Genomic DNA, 19,240 nt, shown 5'->3' on the forward strand with positions numbered 1-19,240 from the left:
GGCTGCATCTTGTGTCTTTGTCGTTATACTTTCGGGGCCTTAATGTCTTCCAAAAATCCATTACTGTCATCACACATGCAACTCGTGTAAAATTTAGATTTTATATTAAAAAATATTCAAATATACGAGTTGACATTTTCATTTATCTGCAAGTGGCATATTGCTGGATTCAATTTTCCCAAACAAAAGAGCTCCTCTAACATTTTCAGAGTGAAACAGAAGTGATGTACAATTAGAGTGACAGGATTGCATATAGTTTGAGTTCGCTTTAATACTGACTGGGAAGGCATTTTCTTTCCATATCCTGAGGTGGAAAAAGCTCTTGTTTTCTTGTTTCCTGTCTCTTTCTTTGTCATCACTTTTTCTGCCTCGCCATTCTTTCTCTTGTGCTCGTCCATTTTCTGTCACTCTTTCTCTCTCAGTGCCCCCAGTCAAGAGAGATCCAAGGTCACTGTCATATAAGAATAACCGGCGAAAAAGTGACAACACATCTGAGAGAGAAATGTGAACATCTTCACACTCAATCTACCGAAAATGTGCAAACACTGTCACAACTTACACAATCAGGTGTTAGCTCTCCACAGCTGTAAACTACATTACGGTTTGTGCTCTTGAGCCTATTTACGAGAGTCTGCATGCAACGTTTGTGTATATTCAAATGGGCCGATGCTCTTTTTGCTCATGTACAAAACATTGTTTCTCTCCTGTCAGTTTTTCTCTGCTCACCAAAGCTCCTAATAGTCTTTGGCCTCTCTCAGTGAATAAACAGGACATTTTCTTTCCACATGGAGTGTAGGGAGCAAAAGGTCTCGCAAAACTGGGGCAGACAATTCAGGGCTGGGAAGAGGCCAGACAGCAGAGAGGAAGGCAAAATCTCAAATCCATTGTTGGCCTAAAAAATTATCAAACCTCTCACTGATTTTCTACTATAAGCAGAAAAATGTGCTATTCTCTTGTTAGCTTCTATGCAAACTTGTGCACTTCTACACTAACTCAACCTAAAGAGGGCACTGGAGCTTGTATCATGGATGTGTTGCTGTTACATTTATTATGTGTGTCTAAAAATCTGCCAGTGTGCATGCATCTCCAGTCTGCTTTAATCTCCTCCCATCTGCTGGTGGACCTCCTCTCCCTGTTCTGAGGCCTGGCGTGCCCCGCCCGATCTGCCGAGCCTGACCTCGCTGTGTATATGTACATGTGGATGTGTAGGTGTGTGTGTGTGTGTGTGTGTGTGTGTGTGTGTGTGTGTGTGTGTGTGGTTTGCTTGATGAGCCCGGTTCCTTATGAAGTAGTGTCATTAAAGCACAGAGAAGAAGCAAACGGGTGATTGCAGTGATTTGGCAAAGGTTGCAAAGACTCTGTCCTCCAATCAGAGCCCTTGCCTGGCCTCCTCCAGCTCCACTGCAATCACAGAGCACCAAGTCCGCCGAGAGCGTGCACACACTTTCACACACACAAAATGCACACACTACTTCATCAGCCGCAGGTATGGGCTTGGCATCGCTATTATCTGCTTACACAGTGGGTACATACACTAGGAGATGTTGCGCTGGAAGGTCACAGTCGCAGCTTCTCGCGGGGGCTTAAATAATTTGGTTAATTAAAGCAATCTGCACAAGAAACAAGAGCACGATTATTATGAATTTCTGTAGCACCACTTGCTTAATTGAAATCTGAATTCACAATCAGCAGGAATCCTGCATTTACAAAATCAAAGTTAAAAAAGTGGAATAATTGCTATTGAAGCTGCTTTTGTACACAAGCTGTTTCAGGCGAATGGAAATGAAATTGGCAATAAAATGAAAAAGCTCACAAAATAAGATCTAAATGTGGCAAACCCTTAAAAAGGTCAGTTTTCTTATCAGTTTCTATCCCTGTGTATATCTAATTAAGCTTGCATTGCAAGGCTTGTTAATCTAGCGCGCAGTGATAATATACTGTCAAGAGTGTAACAGCCATGTGAGACTTTGCTGGGAATTTGTAAAGCATCCACTAAAACCAAACTGGCAAGTAGATATGAAATAAGCAGAGAAATGTTTACAGTTAATAAACTAACAGGTAATGCATTTCCAACCGTCAATATTTCAATAGATCTACTTTGATAGCTCAAAGACTTGTATGATTATAAACTGTATAAACTGCATAAGCAAGAATAACATTTAAGCAGAACTCACATAACAAATGATGCATAATATTTTTCCATCAAAACAAATTTGACTGATCTGATCTAAAGTGAAGTGGTTGTTAAAGTGATGAGAAACAAACATGTAGCCCATGTGACATTGATAATATTCCACTTGATTTCTGATTTAGTGATATAAAATTACAGCATTTCTGTGTTTAGACATTAAACGGCCGCGCATCGTCTACATGTTTTGCTGTGTTCAAAGGGCAGCAAGAGAAAAGGCAAGAGAACAAGAAAGGGACAAAAGAGAGTGGAAAAAGCTGGAGAATAAATTATAAAGTGCAGAGAATTGGGCACTGAATTGATCTGCAGTCTGTCTGTCCCCAAAGAGGTGGAGCGGCTGTAATGAGAACGGCGTACCAGATGCATACGAGGGCCGTCTCTTCCCCATCTCCGTCCCTCTCTCAAAGAAGACAAGTTTGTTTCTCAAGGTGATTGTTGCTGTGATAAGGGAGAGGGTGTTATTAAGGGTGACAGCGAAGGGGCTGAGAGGCAGTGGCTGACTGGATAACCTTGTCCCCATCCCCGCCTCGCTTCCTTCTGCATGAGCATCTCCACCACTGGCCTGCCCTGCCTGCTTGCTCGTCTGAACACAATCTGCTGGCTGGAATTACCTCCCGGCCCCAGGAAAACTAAACATGATTTCTGACCTTTCCTTTCTGTGTTCAACAGTAACCTTTGCTGATCCGCCTACGCTACGAGACCATTGCAACGAGCAAAGGGACGGAGCGGAGGGGATATGTGTGCTTTCTTTTTTCCTTTAAAAGAGGGGGGAGGGAGAATGTGTGTTTGGCTGAATTTATGTATGTGCATATTTATAGGTACAGGGGGTAACAATAACTGAGACACTTGTACAATCCAGCAAGCACAACAGTAAATACCACCTTCGTGAAACTTTCGGGGTTCAATTTTGTTCTCGCAATTTTGTAGTTTGCGCGGCGTTTCTGTTATTTTGTCTACTTTCCATATGCTGCTGCTGCTGCTTCTATCTGGGAAGTTGCCATAATAATGCATGTATTTGGGGGGTAAAAAAAAAGTATGAGACAGAAATGCTGGATCTTTCAACCAGCTAAATCCATTACATCATCATTCTGCGCTCTCTTGTTCTTTGCCTCGTCAGCAACTTTTTGTGTTGGTATTATCATTAGTAGTTTGTTAGATAAGGCTAATTGATCTCCACCTATGCAGTGTATCAGTGAATTGTTGTGATCTACTTCTTCCACTGACTCTGCATAACTCCTACAGCCTCAGCACAATCTGACCCCTCAGGAGCAGCATACATCCCTATAGAAATGATTTCATCATCTCTCTCCCTCTCTGTGTGTCTGCTGCTTCCTCTCCCTTCTCCTCTGCCATCCATAAACCTAATTCGCCCCCCACCTCTTCTTCTTCCTCCTCCTCCTCTTCAAAACCACTTTGTGCTGATGTGAGGCTAAATGTAAGAGCTTACAGGTAGAGTGACCTGAACATCCCAAGGCTGGCTCGGTGGAGTTAGCTGACTGAACTCTTGGTGAGCAAAGGCCTGTGTATCAGTATTGTTTGTGTAAGAGCACCAGAGGGGATTTGGACAAGGAGTGTGAGCTCTGAATGTGTGACCCAGAGCTGGCCTTACTATTGGATTAGCTCACCCTGATCCCCACAACCTCCGAACATGCTCCCTACTATTTCAAGATCTCTCCATTTATGCCCAGCCAAGCACATTGTGACCAGTAATCTATAGTTTTCTTCTCTCCGAAGGGAGAAGATATACTGTTCAGCTTTTTGCTTCGCCCTCCCTCTTGCCGAGTTTATCCACAGTTCTCTCTATTTATTTTGCACTCGTTCTCTCTTTTTCTCTCTCTCTCTCTCCCACTTTCAGCGTCTCGGAACAAATTCCCTCCTTTCACCTCTCTAGTCTCGCCATTTGTTTTCTCTCTCCCCTCATTCCTCTCCTCTCTAACTACCCCTCTCTCCTTCATTCCTCCTTTTTCCTTTTCTAAAGGGGATCAGTAGAGCTTAGAGGCCTTCCTGCTTGGCTCATTACTGAGCTGCACTGACATGGGGAGATCGTATCTGTAGCAACACACATACACACACAAAAAAACACCACTGATGTTTAATACATGGATCCCTCTGTTGTCTTATACGCCAGATAAATTCATCATCAAAAACTGAGCACAGAACAGCAACGGTGCATGTAGCTCTGCTCTCTCAATCTAGATTCCCAATCTTTCTTTTTTTTTCCCTTGTCCTCACTCTCCATTTAACTTATTGCCTCTTGTTCTTGTTCTACCTTTCTCTCTCTCTCTCTTTGTTCCGTCACATCTCAGTGATCTGGAGCAAACCTTTTCATTGTCCTTCAGTTGGAGTAAACATACAAACACAATGCAACACGGCTGCTGGGGCCGCAACACAAAACAAGGCTCATGAAAAGAAAATTGACCCGTGCCATTCAGCATATGTGTACACCGTGTGCGTGTAAATATGTAACCTATGCTGGGCATGTCCCTTTGTGTGCACACGTGTTCCCATTATCATGTACATCCAACTTCCCACTGTGTGTGTGTGTGTGTGTGTGTGTGTGTGTGTGTGTTCGCAGGGAGAAAGCTAGCATGTATCAGAGCCGTATGGGTATGTATGCCTGTTTGTCCTCTCTGTGTGGGTGTGTGCGTGGGCAGCAGGCCTGCCTTGAAAATGCCAGAGCCTGTTTCTAATCCAGGCCTCCTCAGTGGGCTGTAGCTCGAGCTGTGCCAGGCAGGCCCTGCTGCAACACCAACAGAGCCCCAGCTGACAGCTAGCCTGCTCCTCTCTCTGCTTTCTGGACAATCTCTCTGAGCTGCAAACTTCAACAATGGGTTAAGCTGGGCAAATGAGAAGAGCCACAAAGGAACACGAAAAATCTGCACGCAAAAGGCGAATTAAAAAACATGATCCACGAGAGAAGATCAAATGAAATGACAGTCAACAGCAAAAAAAAAAAAACCCAAAAACAGAAACAACAAGGGTCGGGTATTATGGGAGGTGGTGTTGGTAAAAGATTTAGGATGAAATCAAAGTGGTTAAAGCTGATTTATCCCGTGTAGGGACGCCGAACAGCCCTTCAAAAATGAAATATCAGCAGCAGTCAGTGCCAGTCATCAGTGCCATGTGTGATGGAAAATCAATCTATTTCATATCAGAGACCTGTGAGGAGCAAATGAGAGAGACAGGTCCCTGCTGCCTCCTCGCTGTGCCTCTTTAAACATCTCCCCAACAGAAACATCCCTGCGTCATCGGTGACGGAGACATTCGCAGTGCTGGTGGCTCAATGTGTAACGGCTGCTGTTCTGCTAGATTAGGTAGGTGATTGGCCATTAATATTCATTTCACAGTGTGTCTTTGTTAGGCGGCAGCGGGGGCTGACAGAGTGTTTGGATGGATTTACTCTACCGTATATATTTCCCTTTAATTTCTATAGGCAAGGTAGTTTCCTGGTATGGATTACCTAGAGGCTGAATATACTGTAGCATTTTTTTTTTTAATCAGTCTGTTCTTAATGTTCGACAAAGCGAATGCAAGGAAGAGCTTCGGAAAACTGTTCCAAGATGTCCATGAGTCATGAAATATTTAGCAGAGTTTGAAGAATATGTTTTACTGTCTTTCTGTTTGCAAAAATAACCAGGGGTGGAACTCTGGTCTCGTCTGGGCCCGTCTGGTCTTAATAACAGCAGAGAGTTCCTCCTAGAGGAGTCGAGGTCCAGCAGGCATAAAATGACAGTAACAGGTCTTTCCCTAATGGATGGCAACCTGGCGCAGGTGATCTGAACTGTCCTCTCCGTAATGAGATTAAGGGACTAATTAGTATGACTGTAGCGTGGCTGCATGCACTGAGGAATATGTGCCCCCTATCGGACTAACACTGTGGCCCCTGAGAGAGCAGGCCAGGCTGGGTTTGTCCCCGGCGTGCCTCCCTCTCACTGCACCGAGAGGCTAATTAATATTTTCTGCATCCGTTCTTCCAGCTCCCATACGCCACACCATGAGTTATAAGTCCTGAAAGTTATTGATCTGGATTCTGGCAACAATGGCAGACAAGGCAAATGAGGATCAGAATCACAAAAATTTAATCTAGGCAGTTTTGACAGTTAAATATAGCAGTAATTACAGGGCAAATAAGATTTACAGCAAATAAGATGCTAAAGCTTGTAAAAAGTAGGACACGGAGAAGCATCTGCAGCAAGAGCAGCTAAAGACAGAGGCAGATATGAAAACCTAAATTATCTTTGCCAATGATTATTAAAGAAGGAATTCAGGCCAGCAGATTAGAGGCAGAATGAGAACAGGAGTTTAAAAAAAATGACAATCCATCCATTCCCCCTTCGCACATTTCCCCGTCTCCCTCCTTTCACTTCTACCTTCTAACCCGTTAAAGTCACGCTTGTGTTTGATTGCCCCTGTGGCGCCACTCTGACCTGTTCATTTAAGATGATGTGCAACTCTCAGGTCTGTTCCAACACTCATTTGTTCCTCTGTGGGGTCCCCACGGATGGCCAATAAGAGGACCCCATACTGACCAAAGTGCCCTGGGAGCTCTAAAACCGGCCACTCACAACCAAGTAAAGAGACAGCTGAGTGTCATTGTTAATGTGGACACACAGCACCACAATGGCAAAATCAATGGAGCTATAGGGGACATCAATCTTGACAGCACAAGACCCTTTTGCTTGTCTCACCACTCCTCTAAAGCTCTGAATGAATGGTTTAGAGAAGGCAGGAGGACGAGAGAGAACTGGAAGAAGAATGGAAAAAGGAAGAGAGTAAGAAAGAATGAAAGAGAGTAAGAAAAGAAAGAGAGTAAGAAAGAAAGAAAGAAAAAGAAAGAAAGAAAACAGGAGGGACTGACAGTGATCTTTATTGGCCTTTCCTCCATTCATCTCAAGGGGTTATGCTGTCCTTTGAAGATTGTGTGCATCTGACAGGCAGCCAAGTGGCCAGCCATCCTAATTCACCCAAAACAGGCAGAGGTTTTTAGGTAAAGCCTCAGAAGTGCTGCACGGCAGCTGTATGCATTTGGCAACACTTTTGCATTTTCCCTGCTTGTTTTTCACTTCCAAATGTCTCTCTTTGCACTGGGATGAGAGAGACTCGTTGAAAACAGCATCTCTCCTTTTAAAATAACAAAAAGGCACTTGCTTTGTTACGGGGTGACACATGAGATGCAGAAAAAAAAATAACAGCAAGGTTCATTGTCTTCGCCGCTGACTTGAGGGATGCCTCCTCATCCCATTAACATATATGCAGATAGGCAGCGAGTAAATGAAAGCCTCCAAAAATGGGAAAGATCAAAGACGACAGAATTAAGGCCAAGTAATGAGGATCTTGGCAAGAACCCTGCAAATTTATTGATTGTTTGGCAAGCTGTACATGCTCCTGCTCCATTTTCCCCTGCCTCTATACCATTTAGTCTGCGTTTCAAATGCACACATCAAGCAGTGTGGGCTTTAACTGGCCCTTTCTGTGGCTACAGTTCCAGTATTGAGCCTAATCACTATCTAATTTACAGTGCAATAATAATGTAGTTGGAACAGGGAACAAGAAAAGAAAGACGAGCAGCAGGAAAAGCCCATCAAGGCCCCATATCCCTTCAATGACATATTGTGTAATCAATTATACCCAGTACAAAAAGCACAGGGAGGATGAGACTGTGACAGATTAATCCACAAACCCAGAGGATTTGAACCAGTGAAAAATAAAAAAACAAACAAAAAATACAGGAAAATAAATGTGGTATACACAAGCAGTTGAATCAAGATGACATAAAATCTCCTCGTGCATGATGTGGGCATATACGTTTAAGCACATTAGTAAAACTTTGTGGAGATCAACATCAGCAGGAAAAATAAGTGGGATAAGACTGAGAGAAAAAAATGGAGCGTTGGCTGAAGAAATATTGCATTGAGAGCAGTGGAACAGATGAGATCAGAGGGGAAGAATGAAAAGAATTAGCCTAGATAAGGCAGATGAAAAGAGGGACATGAATAAATGATGAAGAAAAGAAGACAACTACCTCCACGACTCTCGCTGTCAGCCGGTTTCACCTGGATGGGGCGAGTCATCTGCAGGAAAAAAGAGAAAGAGCAACAGAGAGGTTAGCGCCGGCGACTCGGGCTGTCGCTGCTACAACAAGAGGCCACAAAGCAGAGGTGTCAAGGCCCTCTCTCACATACTAATAGCTGCTCTGTGATACTGATCAAAGTGCCTTGGCTGGAGGGGGGAACCAAAACACCATCATGCAGCTAAGTTGACTTGACACTGTAGTGTTTCTGGTGCCTGTTATTCAGTGTAAACAAAACAACCTAAGCGCTTATTCACACATAGAATAGGATGTGTGTGAGTGTGCATTTGTTTTTTTGTTGTTTTGTTTTCATTGCAGCTGTGTTGGAGAGGTTGAAGGGCTGCATGTGTGTGTCTCAGTGAGAGAAGGCCAAGGCAGTCCTGATAAAAGTGAATCCAGCCACAGGAGGAGAGAGATCAATGCGGGACTATTGATCCGGGCCCTTGGGCTGTGGAGAGTGTCTGGCTGGGAAGGATTCTCTGGTTAGGAGGCTCACTCTAATCCACTGGACCCTGATAAGAATGGCATTGCCTGGATTAGATGCCTCTGTCATCACAGTCTTTGTGTCACGCTCTCCTCCTTCCCCAATTTTACCTCCCTCTTTGTTTCATTATTGTTGTTCGAGCTGAACAATGTCGCCAGACTCTGGCCCCAATTTGTGTGCAGGAGAAGTTTGAAAGATGTTGCTGTGATTTACAATATGTAGGAGCTGCAGCTTTTTTTAATTGAATATATGCCTCCTACTCACATGGGGTTTATACACCTACCCACAGACACACATATTTAAGATGCATTTATGCAGTGTAGCAGAGCATAAAGCTTATAAGATGATCTATGTGCACGGATCTGATGCCAGCACCCACCCCTCCAATGACTCAGTCCAAAACAAATAGATCTGACAATAACAAAAACCCACATTTTAATAAAGTTCGGTCCAAAAGTGGCCCGAAATTGCAACAAGATTACTGGAACATAAAACTAACTTCTTGCCACACTCATCCATTTACAGTAAACTACTTATAGCTGCTATTTGAGCATGTTGTTTATTGTTTTGCCATCACTGGGCATCACTGAAAACCAGCCAGCACTGATATTTTTACAACTACATATGTATATTTTGAATCGTCATCCCATCATGTGTCTTGCTTTTCTGCTCAATTCCAGAGCAGGCCTGAAAAGGTCAGATTTAAAGACAGGGCAGTCCAATAAAAGCATGACATGTTCAAGGAGAAACACCATAATGGGATTTTAAAATGTCTTAATAACATGCTGATATATGGGGGAGAGGCCCAGGCTCGATTCATTAAGTGCTAAATGTATCCACTTTCACCTTGAGGAACTGAGTAACCTTCCTTAGCTGAAATTATTCCATAAATTTACCCATCGTAAATAATAACTAGCAGCAGCTAAGTCTATGTGGGAAAACAGGGAGGATGTTATGCTTGTGAAGGTTGAGGTTTCAGCTCCTTGTTCCTTGAGAGACTCCTCATCCTTCTCCCTCCCCGTCTACAAGTGCTTTTCTCTTCCTTGTAAAACATGAGCAAAGTAACCCCACAGTATGCTAATGCCAAGCCACAGGGCGCAGCGCTCCACAGCATGTACAGATAGATTACAGAATCAACCGCAATACTATTGCACACATGTTCAAAGCGCAACCTCTGAGACAGAAACACCTCCGAATGGGGGGGGACATCCGCGAGACAAATTGACAGATAACTTTACAACCTTCTGCTCCTTCACTGCAACAGAGGAAATCTTTGAATTTGCCTCTGACACGTCAAACGGACAAAAGACGCTCCGATGCTGCCAGTTGGTTTTTGTTCAAATGCATGGTGGAGAAGGCCAAATCTGTGGCTGCGGCTCCTCCACCATGCTATGATCTCAGCCGTCTCCACAGGGTGCCTGTGTGTGGGAGGCTGCTCTCTCTAAAGCTAGTTACTGTTCAGCCTCCAACATGCCAGCTTAATGGTCTATTTATTTGCCCGAGAGCAATGCATTATGGTCCTGAACAGTCACTGCTGATGGCTCTCAGTTTGTTGAATTTCCGTTGAACACATAGAAAATCATGTAATTCCTGCAGAAATTAGATGCACTTAGTACACTTGTACCATATGCATGCTCACACACGCACAAACAAAGTAACTAAGTTAAATTTGCTTATGCTAGTGTTGCTAAGGAAATCATTCATTAACTAGAGTAGAGCATCTTTTCACTATGTCTATTATGGGCTGGAGCTTGCAGCTTCTTGATACATACCAACAAAAAACTGAGTGAAATTGTAACTGATTCTCTCAAGTTTTTCATTTATCTGTTAATAAGTAAAGTGCAGGTTTAAGTGGGGGAGGTGAGCTGGGATGGAAAAGGAGGACAAGAAGAAATGAAGGACTGTAGAAAAAGACAGGAGATGGAGAAAAGAGGGTAAGAAAAGATACAGTGAGCGAGAAAGCAAAAGATGCCTGCGACTCTTAGATAAGATTGTCTCTGTGCTGAGTGGCATTTCTACTGGTCCGACTCCACCTTCCTGCCTTTCACTTTTCAAACACACACCACACTGCAAAAAGAAAAAGAAAGCAGAACATCTGCACTATACAAACACTGCGTATTTACTCTAGAAATTAACCACCTGCCTACTCCATGGCACCCTCTGCTAAAATGTGCTGTTTGCATTTTGCAGGACATTAATTATAAATTTGCCAAATGATGAAAATGAGTGCTGAACATGAGGAGATGTCAGAAGAGAAACTCTAATTTGGTCGTCTTGATATTTCGTTTCCTAGCCAAATTTATCTACCTGAGGATGTGTATGTAAATTAAATGCCGGATTTTCTTGAAGTGAATTCCTGGTTTTAATATAATTAAACATTGTCTTCATTTAGATTAGGGAAGCTGTGGGTTTTGCCAACCCCAATGAGATATTTAGTTATTCATTCATCTTCTTTAGATGTAGTGATTCTTTCTGACACTGTTCAGTATTATCTGCATTACAGGATCTATGAGAGAAACATAACACATACTTTCAAAATTTCACAAAGTTTGTGTCTCTCAGAAATTTTCCAATTTAATTATGTTAACATAGCACAAAAGCAAACTTGCAGACCTTTAAGAACTAGGCTAAATTAAAGAAAAGAGAAACAAAAATGAAAAGATAAATCATGAAAGGAATCTAAAAGTCAAGAAAAATAAGGAAAACTGCAGGGTCATGCATTTAAAACACTTGTTTTAGACATCTGACAGGCTGTAAAATAATGTATATCGCCTGAAAGAAACACAATTTCAGAGGACATTAGTGACATTCTCATAAATACAGCGCTTGCATTAGGTTCTTTTGAATCTCAAAGACTATAACTAGGTAGACATGAAAGTGAACTGAATGTGTTTGACTGAAATAAACAAGCTCCTCTGATGACTCAGAGCGACTCAGTGGCTTCACGACCTTCAAATTAGCTGCTATTCTTTATCTCCCTCCTTTAGCAGAGAACTGCTATTTTTTTTTTTTTGTTTTGCTGGTCTTTTCTTTATTTCCCATTTCCACAAGCCGAGGTGCTCTGAGGGCTTTGGCAAATCTATAGTTCCATATGCTTTTATTGAGCCGCCTCATTTGCCCAGCTAAGCCCGCAGTCAGTAGAATTAAAGCTCTTAGCACTAGTATGCCGCTGTTTTTTATGAGGGGTCAGATAGAAACCCCGGGGCCTGCAGTACATAATGTAGTGTGCAATAGGCCTGGAATATACACGCAGAACTGCTTTGTTTCTGTTCATCAATCTTCAAGATTGACTGTCAGCCTCTTTTTCTTAAACTGCAAACCGATACACTGAAATTAGACCAGTTTTACCTCAACACATGACTTCACTCGTTTCTGACTTTATCACACTTTGGAATCCTGCTAAAGTTTGCCCAAGCTGCTTCTCTTTCTGTTTAAACTCCTACTGTTATTACAGACTAAGCTACAAGGCGCACCAAAGGCTCTGGGCTCCAGCCACAAAAGACATTCCACTGTCTGATTTCAAATTACACCGAGCAAGTGAAGGAAGTTTAGTCAGGACTTGGTCTGTTAGTTGTGTGGAGGATTTAGAGTCTACTGTTGGCACTATCTCAGACAGTAATGAGTTCATGACTAGTAGAGTTTAGCAGGATTGAGCAGTAGAGAGTCCCAGACTCACGCTGACACCCCAGAGAGGGCCAGTGGCAAGGCAATAATAATGCTTTCAAAGACCTGGTGCAGTTCCAAGCCTGAAACTTTGCTTGTCTTTAACTTTCATATTATTCAAAAAAAAAAAAAAAAAAAAAAGAGGAGTCTTCACCACAGGAAAATGCAGTAAGTAAAAATAAAAATGCAGTAAATCTCACATAGGAAGCTCATTCCTCAGTAGCAGTCCTTTAAAAACAGTTATGCAACCGCACTTACTTACAGTGCTGCAATAAAATAACTCTAATAGCCATACAATATGTGTGATGTCTGCTGGCTTTCATTCAGGTTTAATATAGAGTAATGTTTGTCCTGGGATCATTAATACGCATTAGTGGGCCATCAAAGCTCATATTGCTGCGCTGCTCAGTAACAGGAGCATAAACAGCCCCCTTCTGACTGGGCCATCTCAGCTGATATAATTAATATTTCCAATTATTGATCTGAGGGAGTGCTGAGTGGTGACTGTCCGGGGGCCCCAGCTTCTGCTAATAAATCTGTACTGTATACAGTAGGAGGGAGACGGAGTGGAGTAGAAACAGAGAGAGAGAAAGTGGGGGGGAGAATGATTTACAGTTATGAAGTGCTTTGTTGCAATCACAATAATTGTTCATTAACAATAAAAATTACAAATGGAAAATTACATTTAAAAGGCTCACTCAAGCTCGGTAATGAACTGTTTCTTAATGTTCCAAATTAACTGGATATGAAGAAACATCTCACGACTTTTACATGAATGCGTGATGGTGTTAGTGTGGTATTGCAGTGAATTGTATCATCACGATGCATTTTTTTCTGAAAAATAATAGTGCTTTTTAGGCAGCTTTAGAGTCTTTCTATGAACATGTCTTCAGGGTTAGCATCTAGTTATTCATTAAAACTACAAACAATGTAATTCATGTGTCGATAGCTCTCTTCTGTAGAGAGAAGTTCATTTTTTCCACGGCATATAACATGTGGGGTATTTAAGACGCAGGAGAATGGTCATATTTTTGTCACTCAAATCACACCGAAAATGCATATTTGTTCGAATTTATCCAAAAATATTCAGATCTGAGACACTGAAAATCGAATCATCAAATGTTTATCTGCCTCGATAAACTATGCTAATGGCTAATCAATTATCAAAAATGTTCGTAATCATTTGCACGACTCCCAAACGATGCTTTACTCCCATTACCATAACCATATCCCGGAATACACTGGCTATAATATAAAATAACTCATTGTGTGTTTCTTGACATAATGATATAATCTCATCTGCAGTTTGGTTCAGTTACACATGCTTTGATTCACATAACGCATTCATGTAACTGTAGGTATGTGCATATGCATTTCTGAGTAATTACTGAACTTTTAAATGAACTACGCCAGATGGGCTCATGCAGCAGATGCACAGTCGGTGTAGAAATCTAACGAGTCAATGTGAGGATGTTCATGTATGTGCTCGAATGCATGTGGGAGAATGTTTCCTGCAAGTGGTTTATAATTTACCCATATGTGAAAATGTGCTGGCGGCAGCAGTGTGGTGGTCCTGATAAGAAGCATCAGTCAGTGCTGAGGAGATGGAAGCCACTATAAGCTTTGGGATTCCTATCAGAACCAACAGGATTTAGAGCTGGAGGCACTGACATGGACTGACAGACACCTGCAGACCTCAGCCAGTCACTATCAGATTTGTAAGTATGAAAAGTTCTACTCCTAAATGCTATATTCATTGTGAATAATAAAAAAAGCATCTCCTGTCTGATGATTTTTCTTGAGTGCAGTGTTTAATCTGCAGAAGATGCATTCCGTAAAGGTGAGTTTTGTCATTCAAACAGAAAAAAAATGCACGTTCTTGTTCGCAAAGTGCAATTTGCTTTCTTGCTTTGCAGTTATTTGGTATGAGTGTTACTTTTTATAAAGGCTGAATAGCTCTTTTTGGAACAAAAAATGTTGATGTCCATCTGTTACATCGAATGCTTCTTGTAATACACCAATTAGCAATGAAGCTGCAGCTAACTCGCAAACGTGTGTGATCTGTAGTGCCATTACGACTAGCACCACTACAACATCTCTGATTAAGACCATTAGACCTTCTGTTGTCTTATAGCATCCAAGTTCCTGTTTATCTCTTCCCCCAAAACACTAACTGCCTCCCAGAAACAGCCTGAAGTCCATCTACCAAATGCTTTTCCAAAAGCCTTTCCAACCCTCTCTATTATCATGGCTTTACTAGCTGGAGTGGTTGGCCAGCTGTCTGACTGCTACAGCCCTCATTACACAGACAGCAGAACTCAGCTCTCATCAAGATTTCATGAAGGTGAATGTCACACATCAAAACCACTTCATTTGTGGCGCCCCCATGACTCAGCAGACAGACAGACTTGTATAGCATGAGTGTGTTGGTTCTCATCAAACTCTTTATTACTTCTGTATAGAGCCTGGTTAACTCAAAATGCCAAGCAAAAAAAAACCTCACCGTCCACCCTTGACTTTGCTTATCGCTATCCGAACCTTTTGCACAGACGCTGCCATTCGCTCCCGTGCCATGCTTATCTGTCGACTTGATTATGTCCTCCTGTCTTGTGGAGTAAAAGCTGTCTACCAGTATTTGCAAAGAGACTCTGAGTCCTACAAGACTTGTGCAGTGGACTAGGGTAAGTGGGTGATAGAAACAGTGTGCAATCATGAGGGGGAGTAGATAGGGGGATTGAGCTAATGCCCAAATCCTGTCCTACTGAGCCTGTAGCGGGGCGTCCAAGAGATAAAGAGAAACAGAAGGAGAGGGAAGTAAGAGACGGAAAGAAAGGCGGAGGAGAGGGATCTCAGAAAAGTAACAGAAAAGGGAAAACTAATGAAAAGATAGCTGAGGAAGATGTGGAGATTGAGAGAGGAGAGTGGGAGGAGATTTATTAATAAGAGAAAAGAGAATGAAAAGGAGAGAAAAAAAATAATTCTGCCTCATACCCCTCCTTTCCCTTCCACTTCCTGACTTATGAGCCGCACTTTGGTTATCAGGGGAAGGGCATCACTCCCAGACATCTTTGGCATGGCTGCTTTTCAAGCCCAGAGAGCTATTGACATGGCGTGTTACTGTAATGCGTGAAGCAGTGGGAGACTCATTGTAAATCTGTGTCAACAAATGCTGGAGCAGCAGCAAGCTCAATCTCTCTCTCTCTCTGTGTCTGCCTCGCTTTGCCTCTCTCTTGCATTTACCGACCTATCTAATGAATCTTATCTGCACAGCACACTGGAGGCTTAAGCTTTTGGTGGGCTCACATCTCTCTCACACACACACACACACACACACACACACACACACACACACACACACACACACACACACACACACACACACACACACACACACACACACTCTTTCTTTCTTATTCTGCTCGCTGTTTCATGTGGTTTACACTCTTTAGTTCATTTTGAGGAACTGTCAGTAGAAAGATAAGATCACGACGACAGGCCCAACCCAGTGGCTTCAGAAGGGCAGCATCACGCCAATCCCAGGCAGCGAGGGTCCGGAGCGAGCAGGAAGTGAGGAAATGGCAAGAGGATATGTTCCGTGACAGAATCACAGATCTGGAGTCGTGTGAGGCTTTAACGCTTAAAGGTGCCCTCACACACTGATGCCGTGTTTCCTATCTGACTACCACTTTGATATTTGCTTTGAAGATTATGTCCTGCCTGACCATCAGCGGAGGTAGTGATATACAACATCACATGCAGCGCTGCGCACACGCAACTGCGCATGCACTTGAGGCTCGGCGATATGATCTGATATCCAAACCAGGATAAACAGTAATATTCGATAATAAATGAAATGACGTATTTTTAGTTACAGCTCAACATTCACATAACTGTCTCATTAATTCTTTTTCTTTAATATTCTGTTGATGGTCAAATGTGTAATTTTCTGTTATTAATGCACTCATCATATTGTAGGACCAGGTTGTTTTTAAGCAGCATATCTAAGTACTACAACTACATCCAGACAGTATTTAATTTTGTTCTGTTCAGCGTCATGTTTTCCGAAGCTAAAATGTGCCCACACCTCTTTTTTGACGCATCTCTTCCTCAACAGCACCTTCTTCAACATTTGCTTCTATATCTGAGTTAAACTAGATATGCATGATTAATAAAATTGCTTAAAGCTGCTGAGTGGAACAATGCAGACCTGGTTTCCCCAGTTTTGATTAAACCGACAGAAATGATGCAAGCACAGTGATTAGTTGTTTGTACTTTGGATTAGAGTGATTCATTGTTGTACTTTCAGGTACATTACAGGGGTGCGTTGCGATCGACAGACAATTTGTCTAATGGAATCAGTTTACGGAGCATGTCAACGTGACTTGCTGATTTTGGTGCATTTTCCACTCATTCTGCTGCCCCTGTGTGCACTCAGCCAACAGACTTCTACATGGACACACTCAGATACACAGACACCCTTAGCTGCATGTTTCTTTTACCCTCTGTGTTGAGCCCAGAATGCTCCTGCTGCTGTCACAGCAACTCCAGGATTGTGACAGATTACGGCCTACTGCCCTGACCAGCAGGAGCCAAGAAGTGTTGCCTGCCCACTGACTCATAATTCTTGGCATACCTATGCCGAGTTGACGTTTCTTTAATGGTCCCTAGACCTCCAGTAGGAATCCTTGTCCTGAGCACTATGATTGCCTATTAGAAATTCACCGGCACTTGCATTTTTTCCTTCCACTTCTTGTGCCACCGCTCATAGGAGGAGCAGCAGCAGGAGAAGCCAGAGAAGGATAGAGATAGATGGAAGGAGGGAGCGAGATAGGGACACAGCCAAGCACGTTGGCTTTGGTTTGGAGGAAGGTGTGAGCCAGAAACAGAGAGACAGACAAAAAAAATGGAGGCTGAAAGAGAGAAAAACCTGTGTCAGAAATGTAGAGGGTATAACAATACTTCCCTCAGCTAACAGCATTATTACAAAAATAATAGTGAGCTGTCTCCTTTAACTCCGTTTCTCCATTTCACTCTACATATTCGTTCAGTCGACATGCCCTCCTGCCCAAAATCCTGCTGTCTGCTCTGATATGCCACTGGAGGACTTATTCGGTCTCATTAACCAGCCACATCTGCCACAGCTACAGATCAGTGTGACATACTGTTTATTAATGTTAGGATGATCGACCATTTGTTATCCTATAGGACTATTATCAAATTGGATAAATCTGTACTCGGCACAGTTGCCTAGTACGTGTGTGTGTGTGTGTGTGTGTGTGTGTGATGTGTGTGTCCATCAAAGGGGGGATTGTGAGAAGGAGCCAGAACTCACAGGATCGACATAGGACCAGCCTGCTCTGTCCATCTGCTCAAAGCTTCATTCCCAGCATATCAATACCCCATGTCTCATACACACATGCACTCACGCACACACACACAAACACATGCACTCACGCACACACACACAAACACATGCACACACACGCAGCATTCTGTCACCTGCGACTTCTCCTGGTTCCATCACTCTCCCACCACTCCAGCCCTTGGCTGTAAAGCCTGCTTATGTTTCATCCTGACACTTGGAGAAAATCCCCGCTTGTCTATAAGCGCATTCAGCACTACACAAAAGGGACAGGCCTGTCTTCTAGCCTCTCTCATCTCCTCCTCCTCCTCCTCCTCTCAAGTCTGACGCTGCAACACAGTGAAATTGTTTGCTAAATAAACACAAAAACCCCTTTTCACTGTGTCTGGTTCAACCTTGAACCGCGCAGAACCTGAGGGCCAGACAAGCAGCACAAAGGCCTGACCTCTCGCCATTTCTCCAAATCTGCAGCAAACACACTCTGACGAAGTGAGAACAAGAAGCACTGGAGCGGAAAACACATTGGAAGTGTCTTTGCCAACTCCCACTCCTCGCTGCCTCCCAAGGCCTTGTGTGGCTTATTTCATTGGTAAGGTTTGGAGCGAGTGAGTGAAAGTGGTTCGGGGCAATGTTCTGAATGTGTTTGTGTCTAAATTTGGTTTTGAAAAAACTGAGTGCAGAGGGAGCAAAAGAAGGTTTGTCATGTACTGTATGCGGTTTCAGAAAGAGGCATGGTTGAAAAAGTTTGAAGATTTAGGTGCTGTAGAGTGCACTTATGCTGCAGAGTGATATAGGATTTTGGACAGAAGAGGAGAGAATTATGTCTTATAGCACAAAGAGTAGAGGAATATGTTAGTCTTTATATCAGCTACACTTACTGAAAAATGCTGTGAAGCTTTTACAACTGACTGAGGATGAAAACTGTTAATGGGTCCAAACCTGACTCACGCATTACACTCATTCTTCTCTTTTTGACCTCATTAACCCCTTGAAACTCATCACAGTCAAAAAGACATTCTCTCGAACTTGAATTTGCCTGAAAATCATAATTACACAATTTTAAAGTTGCCTCAGTATCAAAATATGTTAATAGTTACAACTGCCTGTACAGTGATTGCAAACTGGAACTGCTAGTACTTATTCCTGCATGTTGAAAGGAGACTGCAAAATTTCCCTAAAAGATATTACTCAAAGTATCGCAGAAAGCTCACTGACCTCACTGAATCTGCAACTAATCATACATTTTTTTTGAGCATTATGGTAACTCTAGTCCCAAATCTTGGAGTCATATTATCTCTAAAATAAAAGAAAAGCAAAAAATCCATTACTCATTTGTGTTTTTGCAAGTTGGACCGTCAAGACATCCTTTCTGGCATTGCTCACGCTCATTATGCGTGGTTCTCATACTCATAGAACACACTCCTATATTCATCCAAATACAGATATTTACCCTGTGTTGAAGCTCAAGCTAAC

At 42.6% G+C, this 19,240-nt stretch overlaps 1 protein-coding gene across 14 annotated transcripts in view; it reads right to left on the minus strand.

Moving 5' to 3' along the window:
* Nucleotides 1-19,240, minus strand: part of celf5a (cugbp, Elav-like family member 5a) — a 235,816-nt gene that overhangs the window by 76,574 nt on the left and 140,002 nt on the right. For 7 of the 14 annotated variants that reach the window (XM_055016591.1, XM_055016596.1, XM_055016593.1 and 4 more), the window contains exon 3: nucleotides 8,208-8,259. In XM_055016591.1, coding sequence (XP_054872566.1) covers nucleotides 8,208-8,259 — 52 coding nt within the window. The remainder of the gene's footprint in view (nucleotides 1-8,207; nucleotides 8,260-19,240) is intronic. The other 7 variants (XM_055016603.1, XM_055016584.1, XM_055016609.1 and 4 more) reach the window with 1 other exon arrangement.

The sequence above is a fragment of the Amphiprion ocellaris genome, chromosome 2 (assembly GCF_022539595.1).
Source record: "Amphiprion ocellaris isolate individual 3 ecotype Okinawa chromosome 2, ASM2253959v1, whole genome shotgun sequence".
NCBI classification, from domain to species: Eukaryota; Metazoa; Chordata; class Actinopteri; family Pomacentridae; genus Amphiprion; species Amphiprion ocellaris.